The sequence below is a fragment of the Maniola hyperantus genome, chromosome 24 (assembly GCF_902806685.2).
Source record: "Maniola hyperantus chromosome 24, iAphHyp1.2, whole genome shotgun sequence".
Lineage (NCBI taxonomy): Eukaryota > Metazoa > Arthropoda > Insecta > Lepidoptera > Nymphalidae > Maniola > Maniola hyperantus.
In genome coordinates, this window is record NC_048559.1 from 6,010,809 (window position 1) to 6,035,742 (window position 24,934).

Below are 24,934 nucleotides of genomic sequence, written 5' to 3' on the forward strand. Positions count from 1 at the left end.
AGTAAGATAACTATATCAAGTGGGGTATCATATGAAAGGGCTTCACCTGTGGATTCTAAAACAGATTCTTATTTATTTTTATGAATCATAGTTTTTGATTTATCGTGCAAAATGTCGAAAAAATATGACTGTACTACGGAATCCTCGGTGCGCGAGCCTGACTCGAACTTGGCCGGTTTTTATTTTCGGATTAAGTATGCTGCGTAGGCCCTACTGGCCGCTACAGCGTCACCAGGTGCCCTAGGGCTTGAAGAAATAATCCCACTTCCCGCTACTCAAGGTCGTCCATCCAGCGGGTTGGAAAATCCACGCGGACGAAGTCTCGGGCATCATCTAGTTATTAATAAGCGATTCGTAAACGTCTACAACTTTATACTTACTCACTTTTCTTTCTTTCTTTCTTTCTTTCTTTCTATGCTTTTGGACACGAGGACATTTCCTCTTCCAGTTCCAGTTGAAACATAAAGCAAATATTGCGAGTCCTTTCTCCAATTATATACAGGGTGTAACCAGAACGCTGGCAAAAACGAAGAAAGGTGAGTACTGATGATTACTGATATGATAATACAAATAAACGTGAATAATATTTTTTTTTAAACCTATATTTTGTAAAAATTCACGATAAATTGCAAATAATACATCTGACTGACGCTAGAGGTCAACGAACCTTACATAAGTAGGCCACTCAAAGTCAATGCCGCGTCGTAGGTAGGGCATTGACCCTTTTTTTGCTCGCTTGCAGGTTTGAAAAATACTAAATCACTAAAACAACAAAACGAGTCAAATAGTTATTGGTATTGGATTGTGTTTAGGTAGTTTAACAATAACGCTAAGTGTTTGCTAGCGTTCTGGATACACCCTGTATAGTATAGGAGCCTACACATGAAAACATGGAAACGTCCTGGTACGTAAAGGCTATTAAATCTTAAAATGAACTTTCATAATGTAACAAACACACAACAAAAACTAAATTATGAAGACAAAAGATAGACCATTAATTAAGAAAGCTATTCACTTAACTGACTATAAAAGTCTGATAGTTTTATTAAGGCTTCAACAGACAAAACGAGTGGCTCCTTGAAGTTTTAATAGAAGTAAAACTATTTTAGCGTTTAAACTATCGCGAGTGATTTCCATTATATTATATAGTATATTTCTACGGCTATACTCACGCATCCAGTCGACGTTAGCTCGACTAGTTTCGAATCCGTCCGGGGTCCTTTTCCAAGGGGGTCAGTTCGCGCACGCGTCGCATTTAAGACTGCGCGCCGCGCGGGCCGCTGCCCGCACAGCCCGTTGTGAGGGTCGCTGAGGTTGGGGGGGGTTTTGATGTAGTCAAATACCCAATTATTATCATCATCATCTCAACCCATTTCTGGCCCACTAGTGAGTACGGGTCTCCTCCCAGAATGACAGGGTTTGAGGTTATGAAATCCACCACGCTGGTCAAGTGCGGATTGGCAAACTTCACATACTTTTGAGAACGTTATGGAGAATTCTCAGACATGTAGGTTTCCTAACGATGTTTTAATTACTAACTTTTCAGCGTTACGAGTAAGTGCTTAAAATGCACATAGCTCTGAAGTTAGAGTTGCGTATCATAGGAAGCAAGAAGAGGTTCTATTCGGTCGCAAATTGTCTTTCGGTCAACCATGCATTTCACAGACTGTAGGCTGGTGCATTACAACCACAACCATACCCATGAGCAAATAGATCTCCTGCAATTTCCAACGGCCAGTTTGAAAATTCACTACTTATTTATTATACTTGGGGGGTCTTCCAACGCTGCGCTTTCCAGTGCGAGGTCGCCATGCCAGCTCCTTGGAACTGTATTCCTTGCCTATTGCCAGTATAGCTTTGCCACCTGCTGAGCTATATCTGTTACTCAGGTTCTGCTACAGATTTTGACCAACCATAGCTCTCTCCATCGCTCGCTGATTGGCTCTGAATGATCTGTTTATCCAAACCTTTATATTTAAGAGCTTTTGTTCTCTAATGAATGGAAGAACACCGTATTTCAGGATAAACTCTTATTCACCGCATTATTTTCTTAAGTCGCTTCTTTTTATATTTCTTTTACGCCCTACCATATTTTATTACCATCATCTTATTGTGATTTACTATTAGAACAAGCAGACTTGAGACACTGTAAGTAAGAACATTTTTTTTATTTAGTTTTGTAGTGTAGTATTTATTAGGTACATACATGCTATTTGTAAACTAAAATATTACTAGCTGATGTCCGCGACTTTGTACGCGTGGATTTAGGTTTTTAAAAGATTTTCTGGGATAAATACACAACTGGGACAAACCAACAAACCAATGAACCAACAAACAAACACACTTTCGAATTTATAATAAGGGTACCTATTACCTACTGATATAAATACGTTCTATATAAGTTTTACTTTATTGAGGCATTAAGTAAAATTTATAAAACAAAAAATATATATATATATATATATATATAGTATAATTATACATACAGAAAACTTATCACTAAAAAATTTATATTTTTACAAAAAATATACGCCGTCCAAATGGTCATTTATGGGCATTGTGCCCAAAACTCTATATAAGTTGTATTGTAATATTATTATCGAAAGATGAAAAAAAAAAATATTTCTTTCGCTCTGCGTCGTAAATCGTCTTTTATTTCTAAGCATCTTGAGCATCACGTCATTATAGTAGTAGTAGAGGTTTTTTTGGAGTAATAAAGATGACTGTGCAGTGCCATGTCCTTCCGCGGTCAATTTTATCTGAATAAACTGGTTTGAATTATTTTATACCATGGTGTGGATCCCTTCGTGTGTGAGTCTGACTCACACTTGATCGGTTTTATTTTTGTTTCAATTTTTTTTCACATACCGTCGACTGAGCTGTCTTGTCTTATGTCTGAGCAAGTAACTTGTTTACGAGACAGGTCTCTTTCGATTTACCATTCGTTTTTCCCTGAGATTAATATATTAGCTTACTTACTTCCGGGACTTGTTATGTACATGTTTGTTTCTGTATTTTTATGCAAATAACTCGTAATTATGTTTTATGAAGAAGAATATTGCCTAAAATAATGGAAGGAACTCGTTTTGAATGTTGTAATAATGTTTAATAAATAAATAAAATAAAATAAAAATAAATAAATTTATTTTATTTTTATTTATTTTTATTATAGGTACCTATTATGTCACTAACCATACTTAATATTATAAATGCGAAAGTGTGTCTGTCTGTCTGTCTGCTAGCGTTTCACGGCCCAACAGTTTAACCGATTTTGATGAAAAACTCTCTAGAGTTAGCTTACATCCCAGGAAAGGACATAGGCTACTTTTTCCGGAAAATTAAAGAATTTCCACGGAATTTTTAAAAACCTAAATCCACGCGGACGTAGTCGCGAGCATCATCTAGTATCTAATAAATCACATCGATACATGGCTCGATTGCAACGTAATTGAAGGACAAACAAAAAGTCAATTAAACACACTATTGCATTTATAATAACGGGTAGTGACTATATTTATTAAAATAAAAGGAGACAACTCTGACTGACCTAATAGCAACGCACAGCTTAGTTGAGGGGGTGAAATAGGGGTCGGAGGTCGTAGAAATATTCCTTATTCCCTGTGGTCCATAAAGGAAATTATATTTTAGTCCCACGGGTGGATGAAGTTGCCAGTTAACCGCTAGAATAATAATCAAAGAATTATTTTTCCTTTTGCTATTTTTCAAAGAAAATTTATGATTCAACGAAATAATAAAATATCCTTTATACTAAGTAATAGTCTTAAAAAAAATCCTAGTACTAAGATTATATAAACCTTAACTTTTAATAATTTAATTTACAACGTCCCCAAAATTGATGTCATCATAATTTTTCCTTCATAAATAATTATTTTAGTATTCTTGAAACTAAACGACATCACCCAAACCCAAATTGGGCAAATTGTTTTTTGCGGGTCCCGGACGATCTATACAATAAAGAACATTTTTTTTGTGATGTAACCACAAATTCAGAGTTTTAGGATTTTTCCCTCTGCTTGTGCTATCTATAAGATAGTGCTAACAGTGTTTTCCCATAAACGCAGCTAGCCCCGCTCCGCGTTAAAATGTATGTTTTTTTAAAACTAGTTCGTAAACCTTTGTCCACTAAAACAGAACGGGAGTTTTATGCAATTCTATTATTGGTTAATATTTGCACAGCTCCGCTCCACTCTTCTCTTCTACGCACCAGTGGACAGGCAGCCTAAGAGTTCCCATTTTTCTCTGGAGATACGGAACACTAAAAATTATTCAATCTTAACATAACAATAACTAAGTATAACATGAAATATTTTTTGTTGTTCTTCCAAAAAATATAATATTTAGGCCAAAATTGTATGATGTCCTTTAGATTATTTTACACAAGAGGCTGCGAACACCTAATAAATCTGAACGATTTACATAAAAGCGTCACGAAATAACCTATTTATAGCGGCAACTCGATGACGGCCAATAAATTGTAATAAAAGTAAGCAACAAATATATTTTTATGTGATATTTACGATCTGATTCATGAGATTGACAATTTGAATAACAAAGCTTTTTATATGATCAGTTTTATTTGATTCGTCTCTTAGGCCGGCTACACACAGGTAGCTCGAGCAGTTTGCCCGTGATCAAAATACACGGACCGTACATTTAACAACCGATTTACTTATTATATTTTAATTCAGAACTAGTGGTAGACTTTGTACGTGCGTTTGAGTTGACCATCCAAAAAATTGCAATGTGGCAACTCGGCCATTAGGATGAGTTTCTTTCGGTCAAGATGTCACCCAAGTCAACCATTGTAAATTTAAAAGTACTTCATCATGATCAACCCATCGCGGGGTCACTACAGAGTGAGAAGGGGTCACCTCAAGGGTCGCAACACGGCCCACGGGCACACGAGTAGATGTGTGCCACGGGTCTCCTCTCAGAGTGAGAAAGGTTAACTGGCCAAGTATGGATTGGCACACTTCACACACCTTTGAGAACATTATGGACAACTCTCAGGCATGCAGGTTTCCTCACCTCAAAAGCATTTGTAAAAGTTTTTAATTAAATAAATAAAAAATTATTAACAAAAAAATAATATTTAATTACAGAACGAAGGGGATCGAAACGCAAAGTGATGCAAGCAGTCATCCCAATGCTCATCGGCATGAAGTCAGCAGGAATCGCCATTTTCGGCCTTTTCATGGTCTCCGTCATCACAATCAAGGCTTTCATGGCCAGCAAGATGGCACTTCTAGTCACAGTTGGTATGGCAATGAAGAAACTCTATGAGAGTTACGGCAATGGGTGAGTTGCATATTTTTTAATTATTATTATAATTTGCGGACTGATTCACTAAGGCTGAGATCTGTGGAGCGCACTTTGACTTTGCTCAGACTTAAGATTGAGTTGAAACGGGACAGATTTATGTGAGAGATATACATCTGTCTCGTTTTAACTCTGTCTTAAGTCTAAGCAAAGTCAGAGAGCGCTCTATAGATTTCACCCTAAGATTGCGGCCACACGATGACACCGCTGTGGATTTGAGTATTGGATGCCAAACGGGCACTGCGTTGCCGCTCCTGCAAAAAGTATGGGGTTGTAAGTGCAACGCACCACCCCTTGTCTCTCTGGTTGGCGCCGCACGACGTGTATGTAGAATGACGCAGCGGCATCGCTCAGGCGCCATACCGCCAACGCAAAGCATCGTGTGGCCTTCCTCTTACTCAATGTTCAACACTGAATATATGCCATCGAGCTCATTTAACATTAATCCATTGAAGGTTTTCTACGAAATATCATCTCAATATCACACAGTGTAGCAGCAATGTAGAACCAAACCAACCAATGTCAAATGAGCTCGGTGGATATCATACAGTGTTGGTTATTGTTACAATGGAAGAATTTGAGACAAAGTATTACTTACGGCCGAATATTGAAACGTAACTTGATGCTAGAGACATTTTGTATGGATAAAAAACCAAAATCTGACACTTTTAAAACGGTTACTGGCGGTAAGTAACCGTAAAGTCAATGGTAAGAAACGATGCAATCAGACGAAATTAGCTTGAAACAAGAATGGCAGTTCCAATAAAAAAAATACCCTTAATATTATACTTAATAGATTCGGCATCTAACCTTAGAATACTGATCTTACTCGAAAATAGAGCTGTTGGGATTAGCACCAGGTAGCGTGCCCTATAAACATATACAGGGTGTAACCAGAGCGCTGGCAAGAACGAAGACAGGTAATCGGAATGATGTTTACCCATAAGATACCACAAAAAAAACGCGAAAAAAAACAAAAAAGTTATATATTTTGTAAAAGTTTACGATATATTGCTAATGAAACATCTGACTGACGTTAGAGGTCAACGAACGTTACGTAAGTAGGTCACACGGAGTCAATGCTGCGTTGTAGGTGGGGCATTAACCCTGGTTTTGCACGATATGCATTGCGGGTTTGAAAAATACTAAACCAATAAAACTACAAAATAAGGCAAATGGTTATTGGTATTTGATTGTCTTTAGATAGTATAATTAGATAGTATAACAATAACGCTAAGTTTTTGCCAGCGTTCTGGTTACATTCTGCATAAGAGCACTGCATACCTACCCTAAAAATATTTTGTTAAGCCCTTGCCTATTGAAGAATGGTTTTCTAAAATTATAGTGGTATTCTCCTTGACACAGCCAGGATCGAACCCAAGACATCCAATTTTAAAAACCTAGAGCATTCAAAACATTTATTTAAATTTTATATAGGTCATTTTAAGACATTCTTAAGTATTTAGGAGCGTTTCAGTATGCGGCCGTAGGTATGACAACTTAACTGGATTAGTAATCAGGATCAGGATATTCTGAAAGAGACAATTCGCTTCGTATCTCTTAAATGGGGACCAGCCATCCAATTGACATGATTATGCGTGTAAATATGCAAAATATCTATACTAATATCATAAATATGAACTATGTCTGTCTTTCTGCTAGCCTTTCACGTTCTATCCATTTAACTGATTTTGACGAAATTTGGTACAGAGATAGCTTGCATCCTGGGAAAGGGTATAGGTTACTTTTCTGAAACTCTGATTTAATACTTAACTTACTACTTACTTACTACCTTTATATTTATAAGCCATTTCTTTTTTAACCGACTTTTAAAAAGGAGGTGGTTCTCAATTTGGCCCGTTTTTTTTGCTAATTTAGAAGCCTATTTGTCGTCCCATAATAATAAATATTTAGCGGACCTTGCATAATTTTATGTAATTTTTTTGGACCATTTGTTATTTTGCCCTGCAGAATTTTACTTCTGTTTTAGACCTTTTGTTATCTAAATGATTAATTGTAATTTATTCCACATCGGCCTTTGGTCCCATTATGTAAATCATTTGCGGATTCCCAAAATTGATTTGTTTTAAAATTATTCAATCTTAATTTAAAGCGGCCTGGTTCATTTCCCAGAATTTATCAAGATGTAGAACTGCTGTGATTATAAATTGAGTAATTGGACAATTTTGGCGGGAAATTCGAAGCAAGTTGATCTTTCTGAATAATTTTGGTTGTCATTGGTGTAATATGATATCGTAATTCGCGAGAAATATTTAGAAGTAGCGTACACTGAACAGCAAAATGCAAATTCAATGCATTTTTTATGATAGTGGTATTACCTACACTTCGGGATTTTTCTTTAATAATTTTAAGTACATATCAAAAATTGCGGAACCGTTAGGATTTGAACTTGCGTCTCCCTGGGTATCGCGTACGGAACTCCTTTGACCAAGGTTGATACATAATTATCTAAAAAAAGTTAGTGACATGAGCAAATATTCTTAGTCAATCACACTTAGAAAATTTCTTGAGCATTTTGCTTTTCAGCGTAGCGTTTGCGAAGCTTGTTTTCTTTGCTATTTCTAATATTTATTATTATTATTTATAGTGTTCAGAAGCCTCTGAAAGATGTATCTTTTCAAGTTATAGAGATTAACGTGAAATGAGTGTTGAGGTAAATTTGTCATTTTGTTTGGACGACGTATTTTAATTTTATTATTGTATAAAGATTAACGTAAATTGGGTGTCACGTTTATTAACCTGAAAATTTACTCTCAGGGCGTTTATGTCAATATCTGAAAGATGTCATGGTTTAGAATCATGATTTGAAAAGTATTAAATATCAGTGAAAACAATAACAGTAGTATTTAATTTAAATACTCGTAGTTCTAACACATACCTCTCAGCTATTGAATTTTGCTTTTGATAACGATGCAAACTTTTTAAATGACCATTAGCATAAAGTAGAATAAATTAGTCTAGAATTTCAAGCATCTTCGAATAATATTCCATCCATGCCATCCATGCAAAGTTAGAGCAAGTTAAAGTAGTGAATAAAATTGCATTACAATTTCTATCTAATCATCCGAATTAAAATCGGAAAACGTCAGGAAAACGCAAAAAAAGTTTACATCGATATCTGGTCTATGGAATGTTAATAAGTTACTCGCATGACTGTACCGACTTTTTACTGTACTATTTACCGACACGCACTAGAGCGATGTACATACATATGCAATTTATGAGATTTCACCGGACTTGACGTGACTGTACTGCTATGCTATTGTACGATGGAATTTAGAAACAAAGAATTGGAGAAAATTCTATTGGCGGCTTTATTACGGATTCGAACGATATCATGCTGATAATTTAATTTTATACGACGAATCTAATAAATCATTTATTGTTTTCTCTTTCTGTTCATTTTTACTTTATATGGCTCAATAATTGTTCAGTGATAAATATTTACTTTTACTTTTTTTTACATGCCATTTATATTCAAATGTTTTTATACCTACATACGAAATACATAAACATAATCAAATTTTTTGTATCAGCAAAAAGTAAAAACAACTATCTTATGCAACCAATCATATATCTAAATGGGTTCTTATGTAGCAGTAACAATTAATAGGACGAAACAAATAATGGACTGGACTTTGCGCAGAAGAATGACTGAGATTAAAGGACTGGTAAGATTGACTGGACAGATGTAGACAAACTGGCAATTTATTTAAAACGTTATGTTTATTTGCATTCCAGCGCTGGTTTGCAAAACCAACCGTACCTTTACTCACAATATCCGATCGATTTTCCAAGCGCCGGGTCGCACGCATACTCCGTAAATGGAGTGAGTCCTCAGTTTGCGTCTCCGGAGTTATACAGCCCCACAGCCCTGGGCTCCCACTCCCAACAACACGAGCTGATACAACAAAGTGATGCTAGTGCTCAGCAGTCGCAACAGGCGCCTACGCAACTCCTCGTTAACGCAACACGAGCGGCGGAAAGGTGGGATGGTAAGTCAAAACTGTTCAAACTCTTTGAACCAGTCGTCGACACAATCAGAAGCTTCGTCGATCCAATTGCCAATGTCTTTTACGATGCCATACCAACGTTCAGAGGTCTCAGTTCTGATGTCTCTACAGCCAAGAGTGTAGATCCAGAAGTTGATCAAGAAGTCGAGGAAAAGAAAAGGCCGAGAGAAATTTTGATACCTCAACCGAGATATATTGCTCAGAGGAAAATGTCATACAGAAAAGCACCGAGACACAGACCAAAGAAGTATGTTGAATTAAACTTAAACTTAGATAGACTGAAACATAATAAAGATTATCTCGAATATATAAAAACAAAAAAGTACCAATACAACTACCCACATACATTTTATTATCCCCGTATCAAGTATTTTGTAAATCCTAACACCTTTTCTCCAGGACCCAGCAACAATAGATTTTTGCCTTATAGAAAACCAACTTTAAGACGAAATATTTTAGTCAATAGTAACAATGTAACTGAAACAACTACTAGTAATATTTTACCATTAGAACCAACTGATTGGAAGCCGATTATTGTATATAACATAACAGATTCAAATGTACACCGAAATAAAATGCGCAAACACCGAAAGAAAAACAACAACGTAGGAAAACGATTCCGTAGAAAGAGAATAATGAAAAAACGTAAAAGAGTAAAAAGAAGTTTAGATTCATATAAATTTACAAATACTAATTCTTTTCCAGGGAAAACGTCTTATAATACAATCGATAATCAAGTAGTGACTTCAGGTAGAGGACTATTTGATTTTTCTGAATACTTTACTAATCCTTTTGAATTACTTTTAAAAACAATAGAAAAAAATATAGATGATTACGCGGGCAAATTTGTGCAAGACCCATTATTGAAGTCTGCATTGAAGTCCAAAGAACCTCCAAAATATTATACAATTGCCCTTAATATATTAATGTTTTATTTAGATGCGATGGATGGTTTAATGGCTGTCAATGATGCAATTGTAGATTATATGAATGAAAGTGATGTGAAAATAAAACGAAAAAGAAAAATTAAGAAAAAAACGAAAAAGAAAAATCTGTCACAATCAAAGGTTCAGAGTAATGAAACGATTCCTTTAGAGTAAAATTATGACGATAGGAAAATAAATACGTAGTTAGTGAAAATTATGAAATTATTGCATTTAGTATGGTGGCGGTTTTATTCGCTGTTTAGTTATAATCTGATGTATTGAACATGTAGTTGTTTTGTAAATATCAATTGAAATGCTAAATGGTTGTAATATTTTCTAGGAACTGTTCAATAATTTTGAAAAAACTTTTATCCCTGAAATCTATAGAAATCTTTGACCCCGCTACACACCGAGTATTTACGAGATTTTGATAATATGCTTCGTGGTTTTTGGCCTATTTTCAAGCCGATCATTCGTCATCTTAAATTTGTATGTCCTATATGGATCATCAATCCTATATAGAGTAGTCTAGAGTTCCTCATTTGGCGTCCTGTGCGATGGCTTAGCTCTTCTACATAAACAATAGACGAAGAATCTGGCGGTCAACTATTTTTTATGTGTAGACTAAGACACCACATAGATTATAGTGATCGCGAAACAAAACTCGAAAATTCAGAACTCTTGAACTCTAGAGTTAGCTGTAGGATCGATCTCTGTTGATGTATTTATTGACTTTGTAATCCCGGTGTGTATGCGTTTTGAATAACTCTATCAACAATATCGAATATCATACAAAAAATTGAGTTCCCACAACTAGATTTAGGACAGATTTTTCAATTGCCAGAATAATGATTACTTGATGAATAGTTTTGATAGTTGTAGCATTTTGTCAAAATGTTAAATTCATTTAAACAAATCTGTCGAAACAGCAAAATTCGTCAATGGGGATGATGCCTTGGTCAAAAAGAAATTAATTCTTAGTAATGATTAAATAGAGGGTCTTCCAAAATTTGTAAAACATTGCTTTTTCCTAACATTTTAAATTATCTATTTAACTAAAAAAGTACGTCAAATGTGTATGATGTCACATTGGTGTATTTTATACAAGCTCCCATACTAAGCGAGCGTTTTGACGTTTGGTAAAAAGTCGCTGATTTGACTAGTAGTCATTATCCCTATTAAAGCACATTAAGCGATTGAGAAATCAGTCCTAACTGTAATTAAAATTGATATTTGCATTGTTTTATGTAATAACTAATATTGTATTACGCAGGATACCGGAGACGTCCAATGTTCTATGGAACCTCGCGCGCTACTTCAGATTCCTATTCGGCCTACCGGAGACGCCGCTAAGCGCACCATCCATGAACATGCCCATGTATGCCCTGCCCCAGATGCAGGACATGCAAGGCATGCAGGCCATGCAGAACATGCAGAGCCAAATGCAGAGCCAAATGTTTAACTCGGCAATGGGTATGCCAACGGTTCAGTAACACAATTTTGGACATTTGTAAAGGATCAAGTGGCGTCAATTAATAACAGAAGCTAAATGTCAGATTACCACGCACCGTTTGCTTGATCCACTTGACTTTGGTGCGTGGTGGTCTGACATTTAGCTAAAGTAAACGCAGGCGCAGTGTTTTAAGTTTCTGGATCGAGCTTAAAATTCTTATTCTTGTCCGCCTTAACGTCTTGGTCGTCCAGAAAATTTAAAACATTGCGAGCAACTGCATGTATTTGTTTTAAGACTGAATCTAAATTATTTAGTTTGCTAGTCTAACTCTGAGGTATTATTAGCGCGAGCCCGTCGACTTTATTTATAAAATAGTAAAGATTATAATTTATTTAAGTAAGTTTGTTGTTAAGGCTTATTTATTCAGCACTACGTGGAATAAAAAGAGGTATAAAGAAACTGCGGTCTGTTTTATTTAATTAGATGTTATTCGGCGAATGTAATAAAAGTTTATGATAACAACTCCTGCCTTCCCTTTTATAATAGGCTTTGTTATTAGCGTGTTTTATTTTATTCTCCCTTTTTACCTTTTCCACATTATTACATGAACAATGATCAGAGTATGAAAAGGTTTTGTTTTGTAGCCTACTTATTTTTACTTACGTGAAACATTTTCGTACCTAAAAACTAAGTAGGTATATAAAGTTTATATTTTAAGTTGAATTGAAAATAAATACATATTTGCATAGGTTTAGTAGGAGGTACATAGTAAACTGATTCCCTGTGATAAGCTGTGATAGCTTAGTGGTTAGGATAGTCTCTGGGTTAGGACGTCCAGTCTCCTAATCGGAGGTCGGGAGATCGATCCTGGGCACGCACCTCTAACTTTCGGGGTTAAGTGCGTTTCAAATAATTAAATATCACTTGCTTGAACGGTGAAGGAAAATATCGTAAAGAAACCTGCATGCCTGAGAGTTCTCCATAATGTTCTTAAAGGTGTGTATGCCAATCCGCACTTAGCCAGCGAGGTAGACTATGGCCAAAAACCCTTCTGATTGGTTGATTATGATGATGATGATAACTGATTCTCAATTTCGTGGACCTATATAATGTACGCGACAGGTCGACATGGCAATCGGGAACGCCCCGCACACCCACAAAGCCCCCGAGCTAACCCAATGCGGGCGAGCGCGGATGACGTGCGAGTGTGCGGAGCGTCTCCCTCCGCCTCATACCCCGATTGCAATCTCGACCTATCGCGCTCGCGAACTATATAAAACTGTAATACCTAATATTATGACTATACAAGTCCATACGAAGTGTGAAGCCTCTATACGATCTAGCAGAATACAAAAAAATATGATTGCTTGTAATTTTATCAATGTAGGTACACGTTGTTAGGTATATCATAACATATTGCATGCTGATAGGCAGAATTTGGCTGTACCTTTTTACTTTATAACATCTCCACTGTTTACCCATATTCGCAATAAAGAAGTTTGTATTGTATTTTTATGCAGGCGCTAAATAGTAGGTCTCTCACTCACTTAGGTAAGTAAGTAAGTAAGGTAAGAGTCACTGTAGAAGCCCAGTTCTTACCATAAAAAAATATTATTAAGGTCTCCGTGCACTGCGCAATCATCGGTGGTCAGGTTTTGGTAGCCTCTCGATCATACAAACATACAGGGTGTAACCAAAACGCTAGCAAAAACGAAGACAGGTGATAGTATTGATAGTACTTTACGTATCGATCAGTCAGTCAGTCAGTCAGTCACCTATTCCTTTTATATATTTAGATTTAGATACAAGTTAGCCCTTAAATGCAATCTCACCTGGTGGTAAGTGATGGGATGATGATGAAGCGCGCTAATCTGGAAAGGGTATGGCAGTTTTTAATGACTTATGCCCCTTTGGTTTCTAAGTACACGGCATCGTACCGAAACGCTAAATCGCTTGGCGGCACGGCTTTGCCGGTAGGGTGGTAAACCCCCGGCCGAAGCCTCCCACCAGACCAGATCAAAAACAATAAAATTCCAAATGGCTGCCAGGAATCGAACCCGGGACCTCCCACTAATAAGACCACAGCGCTTACCACTGCGCCAAGGAGGTCGTCAAAGTCGAAGTGACGAAGACCCCTGTTTATATAAATAAAACAAGGAATTGCCAATAAAAATATCTTTAATTAGGTATACTCCTAAATAGGTTTTCTCTATATGTTCTCCATCCATTGCTGTTTCCAGTCCTTCTGGCGCAGTAGTAGTCAATAGTTGGCACGGTCTTCCAATCTTCGCGCGAATCGATGTACACCTCGTATTTGTGGTCGTTTTTCTGTTCGTTGTTAATTATATTAAGACTTTTAGTTTAAGATTTAGTTACAAACTTGAGGCGTAGGTACCTGAAAGTTCTTTTACCTAGGGTAGTTTGATGAGCCGTCTAGGCAGTGGGGAAGTTTTCAAGTCATAAAAATCGGAGGTCTCAGATTCTATTCCATTCCATTCTAATGGGATTTTATAATTTCTAAATTGGCTCTGATCTGCGGGGTGATTCGCTAACTCAGTGTCTAACACTGAATGATAGCCACCGTGCTCATTTGAGATTGCTTTGTTCCACATTGCTGCTTCTATGAGTGATATTAAAATGTTTTTTCGTAGAAAACCTTTAATGCATTGGATAATCGTTGAACACTGAGTTAGCGAATCACCCCGCAGGTCTGTGGAGGACCACCATGTGCAGATTGGTAGACTTCACACACCTTTGAGAACATTATGGAGGACTCTCAGGCATGCAGGTTTCCTCACGATGTTTTCCTTCAGCGTTAAAGCAAGTGATATTTAATTACTTAAAACGCACATAACTCCGAAAAGTTAGAGGTGCATGCCCGGGATCGAACCCCCGACCGACGTCCGAACCACTAGGCAATCACATATTACAACAAAGAAATTCCCAGCATTTTATATTATATACATGATTACTAGCTCCAATTCCTCAAAATACTTACAAATTGAATCTTTTTATTGAAATTTTTCCAAACGGCAAGAACCCCTTTAGCTTTTCATTTGGGCATTGTCATAATATGTTACAATGGGATATACTATGACAATTCAATCCCAAAACGACAAAGAATATCATATTGTCATATTGTTGGTGCAGCGAGCTGAGAAAATGAAATGTATTAGGAGAATATCTCGAAATGCTTCGAGTAAGTAGGATATACCCGAAAGCTGCATTCTATTGCTTATTGCCATTGATTTGGACGCTCTTTTAGAAAGCTACTATACTAGCTATATGATAAAATACCTAGCTGTATCCCGTGACTTAGTCTACAAGGATTTAGGTTTTTAGGGTTCCGCAATAAAAAAAACGGCCAAGTGCGAGTCAGGCTCGCGCAACGAGGGTTCTGTACTACAGTCATTTTTTCATTTTTTCGACATTTTTTCGACATTTTGCACGATATTTCAAAAACTATGATGCATAAAAAAAAATAAAAATCTGTTTTAGTAATAATAATGTAATAGTTAATATTTAATAATAATGACTAAAAAACAATATTCAGCAAATTCTACGCGTGCAAATCCGTGGGTGGGTCTTGTCATGCATAACACACCTAAAGAGCGAAATAAATTGAATTTTGTTTAAAATAAAACCTATCTTATATTTTCAATCATAAAGGGTTATTTTATGTACTGATAACTGTTTAGTTTACTACAGCTGAGCAAATGAAAATAAAAACATTATTATTTTACAATAATATTATTATTACCTACTATTATAATAGTGTGTTTACACAGAACATTATTTGCGAAAAATATTATGTTGACAGTAGGTATCTATTTTTGTTTTACTAAATGAATTGTTTACTCAGGTGCAACGTATTGACTAAAAATTAATGATTAAACGAACTTTACCTGTAAGTGAAGTTCTATCTATCATCGTGGGCTTTGTCCGAAGGAATTAGCAAAAATAGTCGGAAGATTATTATTAGTTAGAGCCTTCACACACGACGACTTTTTCACGCGCGCGTCAGACGCAACTAAAACGCGCAACAAACGCTATACAGTTATAACTTGTTTCTTTTTCAATGCATTTAAAAATTCAATAGACTTGGCACTAATATTTGACAGTTACAGCGTGACGATTGCGTAATCACATTTGATTGGCTGATACTAAATATTGACTAAGCTTAACTTTTGAGCACGTGCAGCTGTTGATCCTGCGCCTGTAGGTCGATTTCGTAAAACCTACATCAATCATTATTAATTGTTGTGATTGGCTGAATTTGTGCTATTCTTATTGCAATGCATTGTAGGCAATAGTGAGCGAGCGTCAACCAATCAGAAGTGATTGCGATCGTGACATTGTAGCTGTCATTCTACCGCAAACGAGCAGCTGATCTATCTCCGGTCATGTCAGATTAGCTGTCACATCGAACTATGAGACTAAGCCTTAGTCTCATAGTTCGATGTGACGGCTAATCCCTTAGTCACTAAGGGATTAGAGAGTGCATCTGTGTTTGCGTACACACGTGGGTTCTATTATATCTCCCTCGTGAATTGTTAATCTCTGTGGAAATTGGCTGCCGCGGCTGAAATTCTTTCGGAGGAGACCATTATTGGCTAAAATCTAAAGTTGTGGTAATAATACCATAAATTCAGCATATTTCAATCACTATAATTTTATTGTCGCCAACTAGTTGGGGTCCCAAGGTGCTGGAATGGTGACCTCGCTGTGGAAGACGCAGCGTTGAAAGACTCCCCACTAGGTAGACGGACAAAATCGGACGAGTCGCAGGGAGCCGCTGGATTCAGGCGGCGCAAGATCGTGGCTTATGGAAGTCCCTACAAAAGACCTATATTGGTTGATGATGATGATGATGAATTGTCGCTATGTGATTGCGATTGTCACAACTTTCGAGCTAGCCTCTATTTGCAGCATATTGAATTCAGAAAACGTGTGACAAAAACGCGCGGAAACGTAGTCATGTGCGTTTACTATTTTTTAATAAGGATAATATAAAAACAACTAAAAGTGTTAGTGAACATTCCATTTAATCCACAATAAATACCCATTAGTATATTAATGCCAATAAATTAATATTATTATAACAATTCAAGCAAAAAGCTTGTACATTATATAAATGCTACCTACTATACAAGTTAGTAAAGTATAGGTTTAAATAAAATAAATAAATTATTTACAATCGTTACCGAATCGTTCATGGTTAAGTTAACAATAAACTAAATTTGACTATTGTTAAGGCCCCTACACACAGCATGACATTAATTAGACCACCTATATAATATATACTCTACGGTTATTAGCGTTCACGATAGTTTACTGATACTAATCTACTAAATAATAGTCATTAATTAAATAAATAATAACTTAGCTAGTGGATTCTATAGCGTATTTATAGCTAGAATTCGGGAATATAATTGATGGAAATATTGCTTTCAAAAATATTCTTTATTGTAATGTAATTAAATATTTAACTGGACTCATTATGAAGTATATTTCATGATTGAAATTAAAACGGATATGGTAAAATAATCTATGAACGCGTTTAAACGCATTAAACTTCGCGAAATCTTAGCAGGTAACCGTATAGTGTATAAGCGACCTTAGAGTATTTTTTTAAATAAGTGACTAAACTACTTTTTTATTTTAGTTTATTGTTAACTTTCCCATATCAGCAGTTTGTTAGTTGAGGTTAAAACCCGTGAAGGTTTCGACAATCTCCGTCAGGTCCCATTCACCAATATGATTAGTCCTTTTTGATGATAGCCTGAAAAGTGTTCGAAAAATAAGTTCTTTATGGTAAATTTTACATAGAAAATGGTTTAGGATGTGGCCAGCATACTATCAAGTACCAAGCAACTGTATGTTAGTTGGCCAACGTAAACCTATACTGGCACCGATTCCGTTGTCTTTCTCTAAACTAAATTTAGAGTATCTGCATCACTTTCTTTTTAACAATGACAGGGACAGAACATGAACTTTACATTTAAAGACTCTTTTTAGTGCACGTTACAAATTTAAACAGTAGGCTCGCGACTGTGCGCTAAAATCACGGGTTTTACCATCTAAAAATTAAATTTAAAACTGTCAAACTGCATCTGTCCTTTTCATATTACATTAGTAAGAAGAGGATGCGAATACTCTAAAATTAGGTTGTGCTCAAAATCAGTACCACTGAGTTGTATAGGTATTATAACACAATGCCAGCGTAACATAAAGGTGCGTACTGACCAGGGAACTTTCACATTTAATCAGAGTTTGGGGTATAAAAAATATATTTTAAACAAAAAGAACTTTGAGAAAAAACGTGTTTAAAACAATTGATACATTCCTCTCCCTTTGACGACCTCCCTGGCGCACTGGTAAGCGCTGTGGTTTTATTAGTGGGAGGTCCCTGGTTCGATTCCGTGCAGGGGATTGGAATTTTATAATTTCTGAATCTCTGGTCTGGTTCAGCCGTGGCTAGTTACCACACTACCGACACTGCCGTGTAAAAACCAAAGAGGTGTAAGTTAAATAAAAACTGCCAAGTTAGCCCAATTTCAGGTTAGGTTAAATAAGGTAGGTTCGTTTCCATCTTGGACTGCATCATCACTTACCACCAGATTGCAGTCAAGGGCTAACTTGTATCTGAATAAAAAAATAAAGAAAAACAATGCAAACCCTGCATTTAATGTAACGATTTGACATTCGCTTTTATAACACTTACCTACTACAGCAATGTTCGAACGTAGATAGAGTAATAAAGCTAGATAAAGGAACGTTTGCTTTCTCATTTACACTAAAAGATTCTAGTACCGTAGACCTATTCCACTTCTTGATACGCCTTACTCACAACCTTGAATGGGAAGCTGGAAGAAATCTCTGTTTAGAGATAAGCATTTCCGATGTAACTTAATTTATTATTACTTTGTAACTACAATTTTTGGTACATGAATAATAAAAATAAAATAAAAATAAAAAGGGAGCACAGATAAAGTTACTAATGTGATAAACAGAGACGCAGCTAACCTATTTTTTGTCCCTTATCGTGTAACCGATTTTTTTCAAGAATACATACAAGGAATACAACTTTAGTTGCAAACCAAACTTTGAGAATTCGTGGCGTCATTGGATTTCTTATTAGTTATTTACTTGTTTTCACATAAAAAACATTTAATACAATTAATATTGTTGATCGGTTAGTACAAATATTGAATACTAAATAATTTTAGCGCGAATGAGAAAGCAAACATTCCTGTATCTACCTTTATTACTCTATCTATGACTGACACTTCCCCTAAATATTGAACACAACAGAGTTCATTACGTCTAAACATAATCATTTTAGCGTACTTCTAACCCATAGTGAAAATTTATTGTAGGCAAAGTTCGAAAACAATTTGTAATATATTTTCATGACTAAACAAATAACATGTCCCGGGGAGGCAAAATAATATGTGCGGAATTCAATATAAGTTTGCAGACAAAAAGTTTTAACAATACCTCAGTAGGTAAAGTTGGCGAAAAATAAATTAGATCTAACTTTAATAGAATATCAAGCCCAAACTATTTCATGAATTCAAGGCAAGTTGTAGACCGTAGACTACTAAAGCTGACTTGAGAGCTATAGAGCTTACTTTGACTTTCCTCAGTGAAGGGCCTGTTTCACAACTTCCAGATAAAATTTATCTAACAAATAAATTTGACGTTATGACATTTTCTGTATTGGGAATCTGTCAAAATGCCAAATACATCCGTTAGATAAAGTTTACCTGGCAGTTGTGTGTGAAACAGCCTAAAAGTTATGTCGGGTGACAATTTTAGCTGTCAGTCCAAAGTAAAATTTCAGTACGCGGCCGAAAGTAATGTACATCGACCGTTAGAAAGAGATAGCAGATTTGTAGAGTCATTGAGACCGACAAAATCGTCATATGGGTATGAGTGACAGAGACAACGCTCTACAAAGCCGAAATGTCATTCTAAAGGCCGATGTACATTACTTTCGGCCGCGTACTGTACAGCTATAGAGCAAAAAGCAGTTGTTTATAAGAATCTTGTGCAAGAAATGAAAAACAGAAAGTCTGTGGAAAAGATTTTTAATAGTTATGTATTTTGTACTTTTAAAATACTATCAATAAGCTCTTGATTAGTAAAGAAACAGTAATGTACTCATCTATACAAATAACAAGATATGGTCAAGCAAACAAAATTTTTCACGGTTTAGAAACCAAATAATTAACTAAGAGGTAATAATTAATAGCCTCATCTCTTTCTTATTAATGTAATAAAAAAAGGAGAAAACATCATTCTCGATTAAATTATATTTCTTTACCATCAAATTCGTTTGCAAAATACAGACACTTAAGTTTATTAAGTGTGCCTTTTTACATAACGATTTTTCATACAGTTTTTTGCATAGTATGCAAAAATAAGCCTACGACTATAAATCATCGTATGGTGTAAAAACTAAAAAGTCATCGTAAGTAAAGGCTTTGAACCTATTATACCATATCCTCTCTGTTTGGCTTTATCATTTGTATGGGGATTTGTAACAGAGAGAGAGCTATACTAACTTATGAATGAGGTTAGTATAGCGCTTTCTCTGTTTTTGTATGGGATTAGGTAGAGAGAGCGCTATATTAACTTCATTCCGTGGATAGGTTACTAGGGCGTAATTTGACTAATGTAATTTCACTTGATACAGTGAAAGTTATCGATGTGTGTAGATAGACCTTTAAAAATAAAAACGCGCTCATAAAACCAATCTAATAGCGACTCCGTTACTAATAACTGCATTTGTACACACTTTTTTTTGGAGAGTGACTAGTTTTATTCATGGCTTGTATTACTCAGTTACCAATTATTGTCATAATCTATTTTGTGTGTCCAATAAATAAAAAATAAATAAAAATCTGATTTGCAAAATTAGATTTATTTGGGTTTGGCTGTTGCTCGCAGTTTCAACCAGCAGTGTAACTTTGAAACTATACATTTTTATAGAATTTTGACAAACTACAGACACACATATAGGACTATTTCATCAAGTTTGGTTGCTTAGTAATCAAATGAGAACCAAACTACGTTTGTATGAAAAGCTCTAGGAAGCGCGCTAGGGTATCAACTAAAACCACATCCTGAATACCTACATTTTACAAGAGGCGGATTTTTTCAATTTTCAAGCGCATTTTTATGTTCGCGTTTCTTTAGTACGAAAAAGGTCTATCTAGTTACTAGTAGGTATACATCGATGGTGTAAGTATAAAAGTATCTATAAGTCGAGCAAATTGCTATTGCGCTGAAACATTGTCTCAGTAACATCGAAATGACGTCATTTTGACGTATATTTAAGTGAAAATATACTATCAGCTCGAAACTTCAGTCTAGTGCTGACGTCACTAAAGTGGCGGCCACGCGCAGTAGTAATTTGCGGGACTTATAACACGAAACATTTTGAACACATTGTCCTGTAGCTCTTAATAGATACGTACATGCAAAGAAAACTCACACTTAGCATGCGGTTCCATGCAACAAAGTCCATGCATGCATTAGTCGGTCACCTGAGGAGAGAACAGTTTCTTTAGTCCGATGATCGTTGCCAGCAGGAGCGCGATCTTGGAGACCAGGAGGGCCTTTCCGACCATCAAGTAGAGGCCTTTGAAAGTCAGGGCCCCCAGCAGACCGAACTTCATGGCCGCGGCTGCGAGGAATGGCCCCATGTTCTTGTTCCTTGCTCTACCAGTTTCAATGGCTTTATGAGCCTTCATTGACACACCTGAAAGAGGGAATGGAAATAATTTAGTACTAGCTGATGCCCGCTACTTCGTCCACGTGGATTTAGGTTCTTAAAAATCCCGTGGGAACTTTTTAATTTTCCGGGATCAAAAGTAGCCTATGTCCTTCCCCGGGATGCAAGCTATCTCTATACCAAATTTAATCAAAATCGGTTAAGCGGATGGGCCGTGAAAAGCTAGCAGACAGACAGACGGACAGAGAGACACACTTTCGCATAATTTATAATATTTGTAAGTATGGACTAGCTGAAGCCCACGACTTCGTATACGCGTGGATTTAGGTTTTTAAAATCCCGTGGGAACTCTTTCATTTTCCGGGATAAAAAGGAGCCTATGCCACTCTCCAGATCTTAAACTATATCTATGCAAAAATCACGTCAATCCGTTGCTCCGTTGAGACTTGATTGAACAACAAACCAATAAACCAACAAACAAACACACTTCCACATTTATAATAATATGTGTATTGATGTTTAAGCGGTGATATTGGTGGCTCAGTGGCTGAGACGTTAGCGTCCTAGTCAGGTTGTCTGGGCTTCGATTCCGGGCATGCACCTCAAACTTTTCGGGGTATGTGCGTTTTAAGTTTAAGCAATAAAGTATCACTTGCTTTAACGGTGAAGGAAAACATCGTGAGGAAACCTGCTTGCCTGAGAGTTCTCCATAATGTTCTCAAGGGTGTGTGAAGTCTTACTCTCTTTTTATCTTTACTGGACAAATAATAATTTTAAAAAAAGTCTGCCAATTCGCACTTAGCCAGCCAAAACTTCAACTCAATAGGATAGTTGCAAGAAGCCAAAAATCACCAATTCCAACGGAATAACAACATAGGTACTACACGTCGAACTAATAAAAGGATTCCGACGAATTGAGAACCTCCTTCCTTCTTTTTTGAAGTGCGTACCCCGTTCAATTAATGCAAGTTGGACTCGTAAATATACAAGATCATATACTTTTTAAATTTTTCATTCACATGGCGGCCATTTTGAAACTTTATTATTTGTTGTCATTGCGGTAGTATAGAAATACCCATTATGTGAAAATTTCAACTCTCTAACAGCATGAGTACAGTCCGCTGACGGACAGACGGACGAGCGAACGGACGGGTGGACAACGGAGGCTTATTAATCCCGTGGCACCCCTTCGGGCACAGAACCCAATGCTTTAATAAATCCACTGCCCGTGGTGTCACAAGCAAATAACACTAACGTAAATAAAATGACTGCTAATTAAAATTATAAGTGCGAAGGTCTCTTTGTACCTACATTAATTTATTTGAATGCTGCGAAGTAAATATTGTACGTACTCCTAGTTACATTTTAATTAACATTTTTATAAATTGCTCCTTACAAAATCCTCGAGCTCGAGGCATATTTTGTTTTATTAAAAACAAGCCGAACCTTGGCTGGAACTTCGCTGGTAAAAAAATAATTCCTCTTTATTCCCTATCCTGTGGGAATTTAGTAAAACTATATAGTAACTATATAATAACGAATCATCGTGATCAACCCATCGCCGGCTCACTACAGAGCCCGAGTCTCCTCTCAGAGTGAGAAGGGTTTTGGCCATAGTCTACCACGCTGGTCAAGTGCGGATTGGCAGACTTCACACACCTTTGAGAACATTATGGAGAACTCTCAGGCATGCAGGTTTCCTCACGATGTTTTCCTTCACCGTTAAAGCAAGTGATATTTTAATTACTTAAAAACGCACAAAACTCCGAAAAGTTAGAGGTGCGTGCCCGGGATCGAACCCCCGACCTCCGATTGGAAGGTGGACGTCCTAACCACTAGGCTATCACAGCTATCACGGCTATAATAACGAATAGTCTATTTTTAAACTGCAGTGCAAAATGCTTTTTTTCGCATTTAGGTATACTAATAGGTGGATGCTGAATATTTGAAAAGAGCAACCGCCTTTCTTGCTGGTTCATTCAGTTAGGAAATGCATTCCGAACCAGTGCAGTGGTAGATTCTTTTGACGATGCAAAAGTACTTATAATATTAAACTAGCTTACGCCCGCGACTTCGTCCGCGCGGACTACACAAATTTAAAACCCCTCTTTTACCCCTTTATGGATTGAATTTTCAAAAATCCTTTCTTAGCAGATGTCTACGTCATAAAAGCTATCTGCATGCCAGATTTCAGCCCGATCCGAGTAGTTTGAGCTGTGAGTTGATAGATCAGTCAGTCAGTCAGTCAGTCAGTCTTTAAGATGAATATATTTAGATTTAATCTAATTCTCTTTCTTGAGACTTCAAGATCAGCAGCCAAATATCTAAGCTATGTATTACACTAAAACTAGACCGAAAATGGATTTAGGGTATACGAGATATCTAACATATCCTAATGGTATTATAATAGTTCAAAGTTCACAAGTCGACCTTCACTAATGGTCAAAGTAAATAGCTTAGGCTTATCGCATAGTCTAAGATAACTTCAAGTTTGGGATCCCGCATAAACTTCGATAATAACTTTGAATAAACTTCTTAAAGTCAGAGATTAATCTAAGGGAATTTACATACTTTTAGGGTTCCGTACCTCAAAAGAAAAAACGGAACCCTTATAGGATCACTTTGTTGTGTCTGTCTGTCGGTCTGTCAAGAAACCTACAGGGTACTTCCCGTTGACCTAGAATCATGAAATTTGGCAGGTAGGTAGGTCTTATAGCAGACATTAGGGGAAAAATCTGAAAACCGTGAATTTGTGGTTAAATCACACAAAAAAAATTAAATTGTGGTCATGAACTAATAATTAGTATTTTCAATATTTGAAGTAAGATAACTATATCAAGTGAGTTATCATATAAAAGAGCTTCACCTGTGGATTCTAAAACAGATTTTTATTTATTTTTAAGCATCATTGAATTATCATTCAAAATGCGAAAAAATAGGACTGTTGTACGGAACCCTCGTTGCGCGAGCCTGACTCGCACTTGGCCGGTTTTTTTTACAGTAAAAGGAACTTAGGTATCTGAGCCCGAAGACTCTACAAACTTTCTTGTAACTTGACAAGAAATCTTGTAACATTTTGTAAGCGTCACTCAGAAAAACCAACATTTTATCACTAAGGTAAGTAGGCTTTCTTTACCAGTATATTTATTTATTTATATTTTAGATTTTTATTTATTTTTACGCACAATAGTTTTTGATTTATCGTGGAAAATGTTAAAAAAATACCCGAGTACGGAACCCTCGGTGCGCGAGTCTGGCTCGCACTTGGCCGGTTTTTTACTTTACGTGACATTGCAACGCGTGCCGGGTACAGCTAGTATTATATAAATGCGAAAGTGTGTCTGTCTGTCTGTCTGCTAGCTTTTCACGGCCCAACAGTTTATGACAAAGTTATCTCTCGGAGAAGGACATATAGGCTACTTTTATGCCGGAAAATTTA

General features: G+C 36.4%; 2 protein-coding genes across 5 annotated transcripts in view; one reads left to right on the top strand and one right to left on the bottom strand.

Annotated features, from left to right (window-relative positions):
- Osi4 (Osiris 4) overlaps window positions 1-12,192 on the top strand; it is a 43,071-nt gene extending 30,879 nt beyond the window's left edge. The window contains exons 4-6 of one of the 3 annotated variants that reach the window (XM_034981215.2): window positions 5,124-5,319; window positions 9,103-9,356; window positions 11,574-12,192. In XM_034981215.2, coding sequence (XP_034837106.1) covers window positions 5,124-5,319; window positions 9,103-9,356; window positions 11,574-11,653 — 530 coding nt within the window. In that variant the 3' untranslated portion in view covers window positions 11,654-12,192. Of the gene's footprint in view, window positions 1-5,123; window positions 5,320-9,102; window positions 10,843-11,573 lie in introns of those variants that run through there. The other 2 variants (XM_069506883.1, XM_069506882.1) reach the window with 2 other exon arrangements.
- A 5,127-nt stretch (window positions 12,193-17,319) lies between these two features.
- Window positions 17,320-24,934, bottom strand: part of Osi3 (Osiris 3) — a 29,740-nt gene continuing 22,125 nt past the window's right edge. Inside the window, exons 4-5 of one of the 2 annotated variants that reach the window (XM_034981328.2) lie at window positions 21,308-21,522; window positions 17,320-17,535 (exon numbers count right to left, since the gene is read on the bottom strand). In XM_034981328.2, the coding sequence (XP_034837219.1) occupies window positions 17,515-17,535; window positions 21,308-21,522 (236 nt within the window). In that variant the 3' untranslated portion in view covers window positions 17,320-17,514. Of the gene's footprint in view, window positions 17,536-21,255; window positions 21,523-24,934 lie in introns of both variants that reach the window. The other variant, XM_069507006.1, reaches the window with a different exon arrangement.